This window comes from Podarcis gaigeae (assembly GCF_964106915.1).
Source record: "Podarcis gaigeae genome assembly, chromosome: 2".
NCBI lineage: Eukaryota > Metazoa > Chordata > Lepidosauria > Squamata > Lacertidae > Podarcis > Podarcis gaigeae.
Window position 1 is genome coordinate 445,991 of NC_139679.1, and position 15,013 is coordinate 461,003.

Consider the following 15,013-nt stretch of genomic DNA (forward strand, 5'->3'; position numbering starts at 1 on the left):
TGCCTTCTGCAGCATTGCAGCCCCTCCTTCCTGCTCCTCCTGTTCAACATATATCTCTTTCTCCACTTCTTCAATTTTCTCAAGTTTCTTTTCTTGTTCAGCTGCCTGGGTTTTGTACATCAAATCCTTTTCCAACTCAGTAGATTCCTTTGCTGTTGACTTCACAGTTATGGCACTTGTAGACAAAACAAAACCTTGCTCCTGCGACTCACACAACTTTCTCACGAGAAAAATAACCTCCTCCAGGTCAGCTAGTATTTTTCGACCTATTTCCATTTTTGTAATGTCCCTGAACCCCCACTAGAGGGATTCTGGTTATTCAGTATTCCTTTCACTTCCAACCCAAAAGCCAAGTTAATTTGTTTCAGTTCTTCTTTATTTTCAGCGATTTGTAACTATATTGTATCTATTATAACCAGCAGGAACATCAGAAACAAAGTTCTCTATTTTTTCCGCCTTTGACAGCTAATTTGACAGCTGTCAAAATCTTTTATGTCTCCTCATCAGGCTCCTCTCACGGATCACTCCAGGTCCCAGGATGGGTGGCACTTTAATTCAAAAAATTAACTCTCATCCTCCAGCACAATTACTTATACTATCAATCCGTTCAATTAATAACTTTTATCCAATTAAGAAGGGATTCTTCTTTGACCTTAGTTGTCAAATCCTTGCTTTAAATTGTATACAATGGGGGGGAGACGGACTTCCTTTTTGCATCTCCCCCGCTCGTACCAAATCCAAGAAAACTTTAAGTCCAATTTCAAAATTACTCACAGGTTGTTATCTTTGAGTTTTAGTCCAAATTTTCAAAAGAAGAAGTCAGCGCTCTCAGTCGAATGGCATGTGGCTTCACTTGGCAGGGGAAGCAGAAGACTCACAGCACCGCGCCGCTCCCCGTCCCCTGCTCCGAAGCCTTTAAAAAGGCTTCTTCGCAGGTCGGGGGGCGCAAACGGTGCCCACCGAGTCACCAGGTCCACAGGCTTCCGCGCCCATGGTTTTTGAGGGTCCCTGCGTTGCCGGCGCGGCAGGACCCAACCCCTGTCTAGCAGATTCCCTCCGGAGCTCAGAGGGAATCCGCCATTCGCCTATGGCGCCAACCCGGAAGTCCGATGCATCTCAAATCTTAAAAGATATTGAGCGCATGTATGGAGAATCTACCATGAACTCCTACAGAACCTTGATGTATAAATTAACCAGACTGAAGATGAATTCAAAAGAGGCATTCACAGAGCACATCAACAAGTTAACTGAGATTATTCAAAGAATTAATCTTACTCCTAAAGCTTTTGGTGAAATTACAAAGACATCATTCTTGCACATACGTGTGTTTGGAAGTCCGTGTTACTACCACGTCCCCAAAGAACACAGACACAAGCTTGACTCCAGGGCAAAAGCAGGTATCCTTCTTGGGTACGCTTCTGGAGGCAAAGGGTACACAATCTTGGACTTACAAACTGGTAAGACAAACGCGCACCATGCAGTTTATTTTGATGAATATGGCAAAGCTGACACTAAGAACAGTGTTGTGGACTCTTCCAATGAGTCAGAAAGGTCTCAAGAATTTGTATACTTCCCTTCTGAAACCCCACAAAGTACTAATCTGCCTTCCAGTGTTATAGCCCCCCCCCAGGCAACGCACCAGAAGATGCAGAGGACCAGATCACTGGTGGCACCAGAGACAAAGAGGAGGACTCAGATGGGGACATGCCAGTGTTGGAGGAGGATGAGGAAGCTGATGCGGTCGCAGAACCAGAGGTCAGACACTCATCCAGAACCAACAAAGGTTTCCCACCATTACGGCTGTCCTACTTCGCAGGGTTGGCGTTTCCACAGGAACCTTCCACTTGGGAAGAGATACAGGAGATGCCAGCTGCTGAAGCCAGTCTCTGGAGGAAGGCCGTGCAGGAGGAGATGGATGCACTGCTTTACGGCATTTAATGCCCTAAGAGAAAATATTATGAAAATGATTTACAGGTGGTACATGACCCCAGTCAAGCTTGCAAAAATTTATCATTTGCCCAATAATAAATGTTGGAAATGTAATGAGACTGAAGGTACTTTCTATCACCTTTGGTGGACTTGCCCGAGGATTAAGGCCTTCTGGGAAATGATTTATAATGAAATTAAGAAGGTACTTAAATGTACGTTTCATAAGAAACCAGAGGCATTTCTCCTGGGCATGGTCGGCCAATTGGTGTTAAAGAAGGATAGGACGTTTTTTATGTATGCCACCACAGCAGCAAGGATTCTTCTAGCAAAGTATTGGAAGACACAAGAACTACCCACGCTGGAAGAATGGCAGACGAAGGTGATTGACTACATGGGACTTGCGGAGATGACCGGCAGAATCCGTCACCAAGAAAAAGAGACGGTGGAAGAAGATTGGAAGAAATTCAAAGTATATCTTAAGAACTGTTGTAAAATTAATGAGTGCTAAAATGTCAAGGGAAAGGAAAACATAGAATTACAGCTGTAATTGATTAAGTATGAGAAGAAGCTAAAAATGAAAATAAGTAATCAGTTAATTGGTGTGAGGGGTTGCTGAAGAAATTTAAAACAGGGATGCAGAAAAGGGGAGGTAAGGGGAAGTCCGGGAAGCAAGGTTAATGAAAAAAGAGGTCTTGAAATTATACATGTTTATATGTTTTGTTTGTTTATGTGTGTGTGTTGTTGTTTTTTAATCTGTGTTGGAAAATCAATAAAAAATTAATTTAAAAAAAAGAGAGATGGATGCACTGCATCAAAACAAGACCTGGACACTCACTGAGCTGCCTCCTGATAAGAAGGCCATTGGCAGTAAATGGGTTTTCAAGGTTAAGAAGGGGTCAGAAGGAGAAGTGCAGCGCTACAAAACTAGACTTGTATCACAGTGATTTTCACAACGTTTTGGTGAAGACTATGATGAAGTTTTTGCACCAAACGTGAGGTACAGCAGCGTAAGAATGCTTTTGAGCATTGCAGCCTCCAAGCAAATGAGGGTGAAACACATTGACATTGCTACTGCTTTTCTTCACGGGCAGATTTCTGAGGAAATTTATATGAAACAGCCCAAAGGTTTTGTAAAACCACATGAGGCACATTTAGTATGTAAACTGCAGAAAGGACTTTATGGACTTAAGCAGGCTGCTAGAGCCTGGAACTAGAAGTTGCATAAAATGCTGACACAACTTGGGTACAAGCAAGGCAACGCTGACAAGTGCTTGTACAGTAGGTCAAATAATGGACAATTCTCATATATCCTAGCATTTGTTGATGACCTGATTATTGCCACAGCAATTGAAAGAGATTATGCACAGAAAGTAAAACACCTTAGCAAAGAGGTGGAGGTCAAGGAGCTAGGAGATGTCCAGTACTACCTCGGGATCCAAGTGGAAAGAGAAGAGGATGGCTCATTTCTTCTCAGCCAGAGACAAAAGATCCATGAGCTGATTGAATGCATGCAGATGCAAGACGCACACCCAGTTGCTACACCAATGGCTACTGACTTCTTGAAGAATCAGCAGGATTTGAAGCGGTTGCCAGACAACAGTGAATACAGGTTGGCGATTGGTAAACTTTTGTATTTAGTTACCACATGTAGACCTGACTTAGCTAATGCTGTGGAGATTCTTAGCAGAAAAGTGAATTCTCCCACTGAGCATGATTGGGCAGGTGTAAAGAGGGTGGTGTGGTATTTGAAGGGTACCATGAATTGTAAATTAAGGTTACCAGCCGTCAGAGACCCTAAGTTGGTTGGGTATACTGATGCAGATTGGGCTGGGGATAATGCTGACTATAAATCAACAAGTGGTCGTGTTTTTATGTTTGGGGATGGACCTGTTGCATGGGGCAGATATAAACAGAGCTGTGTAGCATTATCTTCCACAGAATCAGAATACGTTGCAGCAACAGAAGCGTGCAGAGAGATTGCCTGGCTCGATCAACTCATCAAGGACTTTGGGTTGTAAGAAAAGAACCTGTCAGCTTACTAGAGGACAATCAGAGTTGCCTGAAGCTGACGCAGAGTGAGAGGTTCCTGGCCAGAACAAAACACATTGGGGTGAAATACCATTATATACGCCAGATGATCCAGGATGGACTTGTGGAACTGTCTTATCGCAGCACCGAAGAGATGACTGCTGACATCCTGACAAAGCCCCTACCAAGAGAGAGTTTCCAGAACCTACGTGTCAAGCTGAGACTCTGGGTGGTTGAATAAAGTTATTTACGTTTTGTGCATGTTGTATTGCCTGAGAAGGGGTATGTGGGATGTAAAACACAAGAGCAGTCAATTACAACATTCCTAGAGTGTACATGTTTAGACATGGGGAGGGATGTTTGTCCAGCCAGCAGGTAAACTTCCTGGGACAGACTTCCTCCACATGTGACTAGAGGTGGGTGTGGCCTCACCTGTGCAGGTAATGACAAAAGCACAGGGCAGGGGCAGCCATCTCTCTCTCTCTTCTCTTCCTTCGAAGAAGCAACATCTAAAGATGCCCTCTTGGCTCCCAGCCAAGAGAGGACAAAGGGACTATCTTCTTATAAGATAGAATCCAAATGTATATTACTTTATTAAGCTGTCTGCCTTTCTGGGATCTGATGTGAACAGAATGTGAGTAAACTCTTTTTATACTTTTGTAAAAGACTGTGTCGTGTCTTGTATTTTAAGAGGGAATAAAGGGGAAATTACCAGATGATTATTATGGAGGTTCTAGCAAACCTGAGCAAACGCTACCGTTGCAAACTTAAGATAAAGGGGAATGTTTCACTCTGCTGATATTAGGAACTTTTTAACACAAGTTGGATAAGGATATAATCACACAATATATCCTCTCCTGCATCCCTGAACATTCCCACAAAAACTTTAAAGCCTGCGAACTGGTGAAGTGCTTTCGCCTGTTAGCAGAGCTTAGCAGAGTATTGCAGCTTTTCTTAGACAACTCTTGAGATTGCTCAGTCAGGAACGATGATCAGGAACAAAGACTGATGACTAGTAACTTGATTATTGTAGTTTATTTACATAGCAGTAACCACAAGCTATATACAATTTACTAGATACAAACACGACTTCTTAACTCTCAGAATACTACTAACACACCAGCACACGCCACTCACAACTAGTGTCATAGGTCATGCTGCCTATATGAGAGACCTCAGCCGATCACAGAGCTATTACTGGGTCCTCTTATCTTTAGGCAGATTTCTTCTGTGCTCCGTCTCCCTAGCCTGCTTTTGAGACACTAATTGCTCACTTGCCAAGCTGCACATAGACTATGAATTTCAACAATACTCTCCAGCGACAATGTGTCAGCTGGCTGCTCTGTCTCTATCTCCCCTGGCTCTGCCCCCCTCCCCTTCTCCTAACACTTTCCAACTCTTTTTTTTTTTTACGAACTCTGAGGTGTGACCTTCTTCAAACCCCTGCTGCATTCCTCTTCTTCTGCAGTGTCAGGAGAATGGGTGGTGGTGGTGGTCACCATTTCTCCTCCATTTTGTTCCCTGGAGTCCAATCCCTGACAGAGGGTAGGACTCAAACCAATGGCTTCAAGTTGCAAGAAAGGAGATTCCAACTAAACATTCAGAAAAACCTTCTGACAGTAAGAGTTGTTCAGCAGTGGAATAGACTCCCATGAGAGGTCGTGGACACTCCCTTCTTGGACGTTATTAAACTGAGGTTGAATGGCCATCTGACATGAATGCTTAAGATCAGATTCCTGTATTACAGGGGGTTGGGCTAGATTACACTTGGGGTGCCTTCCATGATTCTATTATTCTATCTCATAAGTCTCAAAGGGAAGGAAATGTGAAAAGGTTAAAATTTCCTAATCCTAAATGGCAGGTTTGGCATGTAAAGATCAGCTACCTAGATCCATGTACTGATAGTGGCCGCCTCCCAATTGGGAGTATTTGGGGGGAGGGATTCAAATGCATAACAGAAATTTAGGTTTACATAATGAAAGTGGACTAAAGCACTCTTTTACTCTGGCGCAACAAATCCAGGGTTTTATTTTACTCATCTCCTTCACATCTGGTGGAAGGACATTCCACAGGGAGGGTGTCACTACCAAGAAGGCCTTCTGCCTGGTTCCCTGTAACTTCACTTCTTGCCATGAGGGAATTACCAGAGGCCCTCAGAGCTGGACCTCAGTGTCTGGGCTGAAAGATGGGGATGAAGACATGCAACAGCACACATCGTCAGATATGAGTTAGACATGTGGGAACTGGCTGAGAACATGGCTGTGGGTCACAGCAATAGCACTGGATGGACCTATCCCATACAGTTCCCTAACCCTTCCATGCAATCTTTCAAAGTGAAGATGCATATGCCCCTTTAATTTTTAGTGGAAAGGAATTTCCTTTCCCATATTCTCCAGAATGCTCCCCTGACCTCCTTGTTTCTGAGGCTGTAAATCATGGGGTACAGCATGGGTGTGACATTGGTGTAGATCAAAGACACCACCTTGTCCTGCTCTAGGGAGTAGCTAGCTTTAGGGCGGATGTAAATGAAGATGGCACAGCCATAGTGGAGCACGGCCACAATCAGGTGAGCAAAACAGGTGGAGAAGGCCTTCTTCCGGCCTTCAGAACATTTGATCCTGAAGATGGAATTGGCTATGAATGCATAGGAAATGAGAATAAGCAGGAATGGAATGAGCAAGATCATCATGCAGACAAGGAACACAGCCACTTCATTGAAATGTGTGTCACTACAGGCCAGGTACAGCACAGGTGGAATATCACAGAAGAAGTGGTTGATATCATGTGAGCCACAGAAGGGTAGGCTGAAAATCAGCATGGTAAGTCCCAGTGAGATTGTGAATCCACTGGCGCAGGCTACCACCAAGAGTCGCATGCAGAGATTCCTGCTCATGATAAGAGTGTAGCGCAATGGGTTGCATATGGCCACATATCTGTCATAGGACATCACGGCCAACAGAAAACACTCAGCGCCCCCCAGGGCAATGAAGAAATACATCTGAGCAGCACACGCAGTCAATGGGACTCTTCTGCTCTTGGCCAAGAGGTTGGCCAACATTTTGGGTACAATGACCAGAGTGTAACAGACCTCAATGAAAGACAGGTTGCGCAGAAAAAAATACATGGGGGTGTAGAGGGCAGGGTCAACTAAGGTTATGACCACAATGGCCAAATGTCCCGACAGTGTGATAAGATGCATGGCAAGGAACAAGGCAAAAAACAGAGACTGCAAAGTTGCATTGGTGCTGAATCCCAGCATGAAAAAATCAGCACCCAGGCTTTTGTTCTGCCCATGTTGCTCCATCCTAGGTTACATAGTTGTCAGGCAGTGCTTGCTGTCAGTCTGTACAAGAGTGAAACAAAGATAAAATAAAGACAGGATAATATTAGCAAGAGGCAACAGGCAAAGATGAAAAGATTGCCTTTGAAACTACTCTTTTAGTCAAAAGTAAATGTATGCAGTTTTAATTGATCAGTTAATCAGTTAAGACAAATTTGATGAGTCAGGTAAGATTTCATTATCATTGGGTGACATCCCTAGCAGAGACATCCAGATCATCAGTTGCTACAATGTTTACATGCGCTTTCCCCTTTTTGCAATTTGGAAGTCAGTTTGGGTTTTTTGGTGGTGGTAGTGGTTTTTGGAGGGCGGAGAGGAAAACCATGTACCAAATGGTATGTGATATTATTCAAACCTAAGGCGGGGTGGTGGTGGGAGCTTAAACTGGCCACTTATTTTGAAGGGAAATCAGCCAGCTGGAACCCTGACCTAGTACCATGCTCACAACCCAGATTGGTACCCACAACTGTTTCCTGCCAAAAATCACTTCCCTTCCCCAGATCCTTCCTTCCTTCCTTCCTTCCTTCCTTCCTTCCTTCCTTCCTTCCTTCCTTTGAATATTCACTTTTATATAAGATATTGCACTATACAGACTAAAAACACAGTGTTGCAAAAAACCCACTAAAATAACAAACAACAGTATGAGTTGGTTGGCAGTATTTCTTTACTGCAAACAGCATCCTAGAGGCCACATAAAAGCTGGGATGGGGGTGGATTTGGAGCAGGACACTAGCATGGCACCCTGACCTGAACTGGGAGCTTAGCACCAGATCATGTGACTCTTTGCTGAGTGGTAGAGCATCTGCTCTGCAAGCAGAAGGTTCAATGTTCATTCTCCAGATGGGGCTAAGAATGTCTGCTCTCTGAAACCCTCGAGAGCTGCTGCCAGCCAGAGTGGGTGATGCCGAGCTAGATGGACCAATGGTGTGACTCAGTACAAGGCAGCTTCCTATGTACAAGGCAGCTTCCTATGTACTACCTCAGTACAAGGCAGCTTCATGGCCTCAATGCAAAGGGAATCCCCCTGCACACAGAGTCTGGAAGTGGTTCTTCTGAAACAAAAACACTAGTTGGTAGAGCATCTGCTTTGAATGCAGAAGATCCCAGTTGAAATCCCTGGCATCTGCAGTTAAGGCTAGGCAAGACACCTACCTGAAACTTTGGAGAGCCACACCAACCAAAGTTGTACACATTTATCTCCATAGAGCCTTAATTATTTTTCTGCCCATTATGGCAATTGTAATGTATTCTACTAGATGTGGTATAGTTTTTTAATTGTATCTTTACAGATATGTCACAGAATATCTGAATGAAGCTCATAGATGGCTGGTGGTCAACAGACCTCAGTTTGGGAAGCCCTGCTGTAAACAGTACTTGTCTGACTCAGTAGAAGACAACTTCCTATATTCCTGTCCTATAAAAATAACTCACCTAGACATTTGGACGTTTGTTTAAGTAGGATGTATGAGATCCCCACAACAACAGAGTAAGGGCTGCGTATTTTTGGATTTTTTAAAGAAGTGGTTGATTATTGCAGGTTGTAGCAATCTTACTGCTCCCACTATCTCTCAGCATAACCTGCTTCAATGAGTGGCTTTGATGTGAGAATGGAGAGAGGGAGAAGCCTGTTCCCCACCTTGAGCTCCTTGGAAGAAAGGTGAGATATAAATGTAAATACATAAATAAATAACCAGTGGAGAGGTATGACAGGTGTTATAGATCTATGCAGTGGTCAGTTTTGAAGTGTGTCACAGAGACGTGCCTGCAAAAGAAGTTCCCTAGCCATGTCTCCAAGGAAAGTCCAAAAACGCAGGCAGCTTTGTTTATTTTTTGCATTTATTACATACACACACAAGTGTGTGCATGTACATCTGCATGTGTGTAACCCACCCAGAGGGGTTTTTTTAAGTTAAGTGTTCTATATATTTCATTATAGAACATGCAGCTTCCTCAAAGAGCATCAGGACACCATAGCATAATATCCAGTTCATTAGGATGACTGTCACAAAACTGCTACAGAGGTCCAGCTAACTCTTCATCCAGATAAAGAGCAGCCTTCAGCTTTTAATTAGAAATGGAAGCAATCCTGCAAAGAAGTTTTGACATTTAAAGCGTAGATGTAGGAAAACCCCCCCCATCCAGCTTCGGTTTATTGTCCTCATTCTTCAGCTTCCTCTATGCAAATCTGTCACAACTTGAAAACTTTATTTGCACCACATTCACTTGCCAGACTAAGGAGAGTCCATCAGTTACACTGGCTCTGAAAAGAAATTCTTGGAACTGTATGCTCCTGCATTCCCTCTCCATTCCCACCATTGTTGCTTGGCTATGCAAATCCTTAGCCCCAGCTCCCTCAACCTGGTGTCCAAAACATTTGGTTGGCCTCAAGCTGGGAAAGGCTGCCTTGAATATCTTTCAGGCATTCTCACAAAGTGGATCTTGCTTCAACCCAGTTTGCAATACAAACACATTTTTTCTCTGCTTTCCCTTCCAGGCAACTATCAGAAGAGTTTAACATAGTAAAGTAAGAGAGGCTCAAAAAAGGACCATTCTGAAAAATGGTCTCTGCAAAGTCTATCTGTAGCTTATGATTCTCAACTCCTGCAGCTGAAAAGAGGAAGGATTGTAGCTCATTAGTAGAGCATCTGCTTTGAATCTGAAATGTCCCAGAATAGTCCCCAACACATCCAGGAAGGACTGGGAGAGAACCCTGCCTGAAATGGTAGAGAACTGCTGTCAGTCAATGGCTACAGTACTGAAGTAGATTGGCTAATGGTCTGGCTCTGTGTGCTCTGGCCTTTCCTATGTTCCTGTGAAACATTGTCCTGCTTTAGAACTTTAAAACCCTGCAATTCCTTACCTGTCAGAAGTCTGATTTGTTTCGTTATTCTTTTTCTGAGAAATTTGGACATTTTTTCGATCAAGAATCAGCAACTACAAACTTCTCTTCTCATGCCGAATATGTTTATTCATAAGTCTAGGTGGTCAGATAGGAAGGCTTGCTGTAATCTGAACATGCATCACTAGCAGGTGGTGCTGGCAGAGATGGAATAGCTATCTGAGCCATTTATAGGTTTGTTTGGTCCTCAGGGAGATCTTGCCAGCCTTTTGCATCAGAAGTCCAGAAGGAAAATAGGAACAGGATGCATGCTGCTGAAGGTGAATAACTTAGGCTGAGATAAAATGTCTCTCTCGCCAAAAGAATTATTTTATTCTATTTCAACAATTCATTTACTGCTTAACACCACAGCCACTCTCTGATGTTAAAAAGAAACAAAGAAAAATAAAACTAACTATAAAATCATAAAATTTGCTTTAAATGCCTGCTGAGATAAAAAAAGATGTTCATCACATGCCAGCAGATCAACAGGGGGCGTGTCTGGTCTCGGGTGGGAGAGAATTCCACAGAATTGGGTCAACAGTACCAAACACAGCTCCTCGTGGAGGCAAGCTGTGTGACCAAGCCTTGTGGGCCCTCTAAAAGTGACTTCTGTCATGATTAGTTTGGGATATGAGAAGTCAAGTGGTCTTCAAGGTCTCCTGGACCCAAGTTGTTAAGGGCCTTGTAAATTAATACGAGAACCCCCATATCCCTGCTTAACGTGGATTACACAATTTTTGCAGATATTCTGGCTAAAAGACTGAAAAAAGTACTAGTTGAAGAGATACACAAAGACCAAGCTGGCTTTCTCCCAGATAGACACTTGTCTGACAACACGAGAAACATAATTAATATTTTAGAGAAGCTACAAGTGAACATCAACACTAAAGCAGTTTTGATATTTGTTGATGCGGAGAAAGCTTTTGATAATATTTCTTGGAGTTTTATGAAGAAAAATCTTCAGGGGATGGGGGTTGGTCAAGGTTTTGAAAATGGTATAGGTGCAATTTACTCAGAACAAAATGCCAAATTGATAGTTAACAACGTGGTGACAGAAGAATTTAAGATGGAGAAAGGGACACGACAAGGCTGCCCAATTTCCCCATTGCTTTTCATTTCGGTCCTGGAGGTTTTGCTAAACATGATTAGAAGGGACCATCTGATCAAAGGTCGGAGCTAAACAGTACAAACTTAAAGCGTTTGCAGATGACTTAGTATTGACATTACAGGAGCCAGAATCTAGTACTAAAAGAGTATTAGAATTGATTCAGGAATTTGGTCAAGTGGCAGGATTTAAGTTGAACAAATTAAAAACTAAGGTTCTCGAGAAAAACTTAACACCGATTGAGAAAGAGAGGTTTCAGAAGGAGACAGGTTTAACACTGGTTAAGAAAGTAAAATACCTGGGGGTTAACATGATCGCTAAGAACTTAAATTTATTTAAAGATAACTATGAGAAATGTTGGTCAGAAGTGAAAAAGGATCTTGAAATATGGTCAAATTTGAAGCTTTCCTTGTTTGGTCGAATTGCTGTTATAAAGATGAATGTATTGCCAAGAATGTTATTTTTATTTCAATCATTGCAAATTTTGGACAAAATGGACTGTTTCAAGAAGTGGCAGAGAGACATTTCTAGATTTGTCTGACAGGGCAAGAAGCCCAGAATAAAATTTAAAATATTAACTGATGCAAAGGATAGAGGTGGATTTGCCCTGCCAGACCTTAAACTCTATTATGAATCAGCAGCATTTTGCTGGTTGAAAGAATGGCTGCTTCTTGAGAACACACACATTTTGGATTTAGAAGGTTTCAATAATGTTTTTGGGTGGCATGCATATCTGTGGTATGACAAGGTTAAAGCACACAAAGCATTTAAAAACCATATTGTCAGAAGAGCATTGTTTAATGTCTGGACAAGATATAAAGATTTACTTGAAAATAAAACCCCAAGGTGGCTATCACCGATGGAAGCAAAGGCTCAGAAAAAGCTCAATATGGAGGCCAAATGGCCAAAATATTGGGAGATCTTGGAATAGGAGGCTGACAAACTGAAATTGCAGAGTTTTGAGAAATAGATAAAGTGCGAGACTGGCTTCATTATTATCAAATAAGGGAGGTTTATAACTTGGACAAAAAAAATGGTTTCCAGGTGGAAAAATCAAAATTGGAAACAGAACTGTTAGATCCCAAAACTAAGATATTATCAAGAATGTATAATTTGCTGTTGAAATTGAATACTCAGGATGAAACGGTTAAAGCTGCTATGATTAAATGGGCACAAGACATTGGACATAACATAATGTTTGCTGACTGGGAACAGTTGTGGACCACAGGTATGAAATTCACGGCATGTAATGCCCTAAGAGAGAATATTATGAAAATGATATACAGGTGGTACATGACACCAGTCAAGCTTGCAAAAATATATCATTTGCCCGATAATAAGTGTTGGAAATGTAAAGAAAATGAAGGTACATTCTTTCACCTTTGGTGGACATGCCCAAAGATTAAGGCTTTCTGGGAGATGATCTATAATGAAATGAAAAAGGTTTTTAAATATACCTTCCTGAAGAAACCAGAGGCCTTTCTCTTGGGCATGGTCGGCCAATTGGTGTCAAAGAAGGATAGAACTTTCTTTATGTATGCAACAACAGCAGCAAGAATACTCATCGCAAAGTATTGGAAGACACAAAATCTACCCACCTTGGAAGAATGACAGATGAAGGTGATAGACTATATGGAATTGGCGGAAATGACTGGCAGAATCCGAGACCAGGGAGAAGAGTTGGTGGGAGAAGATTGGAAGAAATTTAAAGACTATTTGGAGAAACATTGTAAAATTAATGAATGTTAAAATGATGTAGAATTGAAATGAGACGGCTTTAGCAACAAAGTTAAAAGAATATGTAAAAATGGATTGATAATTAGATGACAACATGAGGCTCAATATGTTAAGATATAAAATTAAGATAAAAACAAAGAGGGTAAGGATCTGTTGAATTAACCATGTGAACTGGAATACAAAAAAGGGAGGCGTGAGGAGGTCAGGGAAATAAGTAAATGAAATATAAGACATGAAAAGATTGATTTGTTTTTAATGTTTTTTATTTTTCATCTATCTATATATATATATATATATATATATATTATGTATTTTGTATTTGTTAACTTGTATTTTGTAACTTTGCTTCTTATTTTCATTTTTTTCTCTTTTTTATTCTGTAACCTTTTTCTGTCTATAAAATTTCAACAAATATCTTTTTTTTTTAAAGTAAATTAATACGAGAACCTTGAGCATGACTCAGTATTATATGATAGTAAGAATGTAGCATAGCAAGTTCAAGTCCTGCTTTCTTTTCTCTTATGGGATGCTGTAAAACTAGTTGTTTTATATAATTTACTCAAAAACTGCTTAACTTGTTGCATTATGAAAATCTTAAGTAAAAACAAATCTTGTTTCAAGGTCAGGGTGGGGGAGTGGGGGGATAAACTGATCCATCCCTAGCCTCAGCTAATATCTTAAACCTGGACTACAAGTACATATGCAGCAAAATATACATGTCCCATTGAGTTTCTTACAATGTGGACTGTAGCCCAACTGACTCCCTAGATTGGCTAGAGCAGAGTGAATAATAAGGCATCAGACCATTTCTGATCCATGCCACTTTTTCATGCATATATTCCTAAATGCATTCTGTCCAGTTTCTTCATTAACTTGTAAAAAAACCAAAAAAACCAAACTTAAAATTCACATGGAAATTCATATGTGCCTTTTTTCAGTGCCTTTTTTCTATAAAACAATGTTTAGGGGTACTCTCATTTTGACTCTAGAAAACCACCATTTTATAGTTCAAATTGGGGGAAATAAATACAGTAAATGCAGTGGCAGAGGAAGGGGGTGCAGGGGTGCGGTCTGCCCCAGGTGTCATCTCTGAGGGGGGTGACAAAGTGACAAAAATCTGAGTGGCTTTTTTTTAAAAAAGGGCCTGCAACATGGTGTTTGCATCTGCCCATTGCCTCTCCCTCAGCTGCCCTACAGCTGAGGGGGAGGCGGCAGAGAGGCTCCACGCAGCACGCCCCATTCCCGACTGCAGGACACGTGCACCGCCCCCAGCACTCAAGTGGCTACCTACATCACTGAACAAATGGACAAAAATACAAAGATTCACAAAATGTTTAGGAGTATGCGTACCCCTGCAACCCCCCCAATAAAAAGCACTGCATATAATAAAAAACTAAGAATGTCACCACACTGCATTCCGCTTGACCACAGACAAGTTGGTGCTGCTAAGTGCAGCAGAAAGGCAGCTCAGAAGTGATGGGGTGGTGAATGTGAGGAAAGACTTTCTGTCCCTCATTCCCCACCCCTGCCATAGGCCACAATGGCATGAGATGGAAAGGGACATGGAAAGCACCCAGAAGTGGCAGCCAACCACTGGCTCTGGAGTGACAGTGGCAGCAGCATGAGGTGGAAAGGGGAAGGTCTCATCCACCTTGGAGTCAACATTTTAATTTCTGATGTCTAAGATTGAAAGGATCAGCATGTCATCAGTGGGGGAGAGTGAAATGAAGAGGAGAAAGCCCCCCCCCCCCCGTCCTCTCTGCTGTTACTGCTGAGCTGTTGCGATACTACAGTATGACAACAGCACCCTCTGTCATTGGCCAAGTGAACTGCAGTGTGACAACATTCTTAGATTGTTATTATATGTATAGAAATATGACTTTTCATGTGCATTTCTTTTTAACAGACAGGGCTCTTTCTGGACTCTGTCTGGAAATGCCAGAGATTTAACCTGATAACATCTGCGTGCAAAGCATGGACTATCACTGAGCTC

The 15,013-nt window shown here is 42.0% G+C and overlaps 1 protein-coding gene and 1 long non-coding RNA gene across 3 annotated transcripts; one reads left to right on the forward strand and one right to left on the reverse strand.

Moving 5' to 3' along the window:
* The first annotated feature begins 3,266 nt into the window (after positions 1-3,266).
* On the forward strand, positions 3,267-14,967 carry LOC310836317. 2 transcript variants are annotated; one of them, XR_014560003.1, is made up of 3 exons: positions 3,267-4,591; positions 8,835-8,954; positions 14,927-14,967. It is a non-coding gene; the product is annotated as an uncharacterized lncRNA (long non-coding RNA). The 2 variants fall into 2 exon arrangements; XR_014560004.1 differs by lacking the exon at positions 14,927-14,967 and adding an exon at positions 9,792-10,159.
* LOC310836310 (olfactory receptor 10K2-like) lies at positions 5,063-10,209 on the reverse strand. Its single transcript, XM_083721419.1, has 2 exons — positions 10,158-10,209; positions 5,063-7,300 (listed from the first exon to the last, which is right to left on the reverse strand). The coding sequence occupies exon 2, from the start codon at positions 7,259-7,261 to the stop codon at positions 6,311-6,313; it is 951 nt and encodes a 316-aa protein (XP_083577545.1). The 5' UTR covers positions 7,262-7,300; positions 10,158-10,209; the 3' UTR covers positions 5,063-6,310.
* Positions 14,968-15,013: the final 46 nt, after the last annotated feature.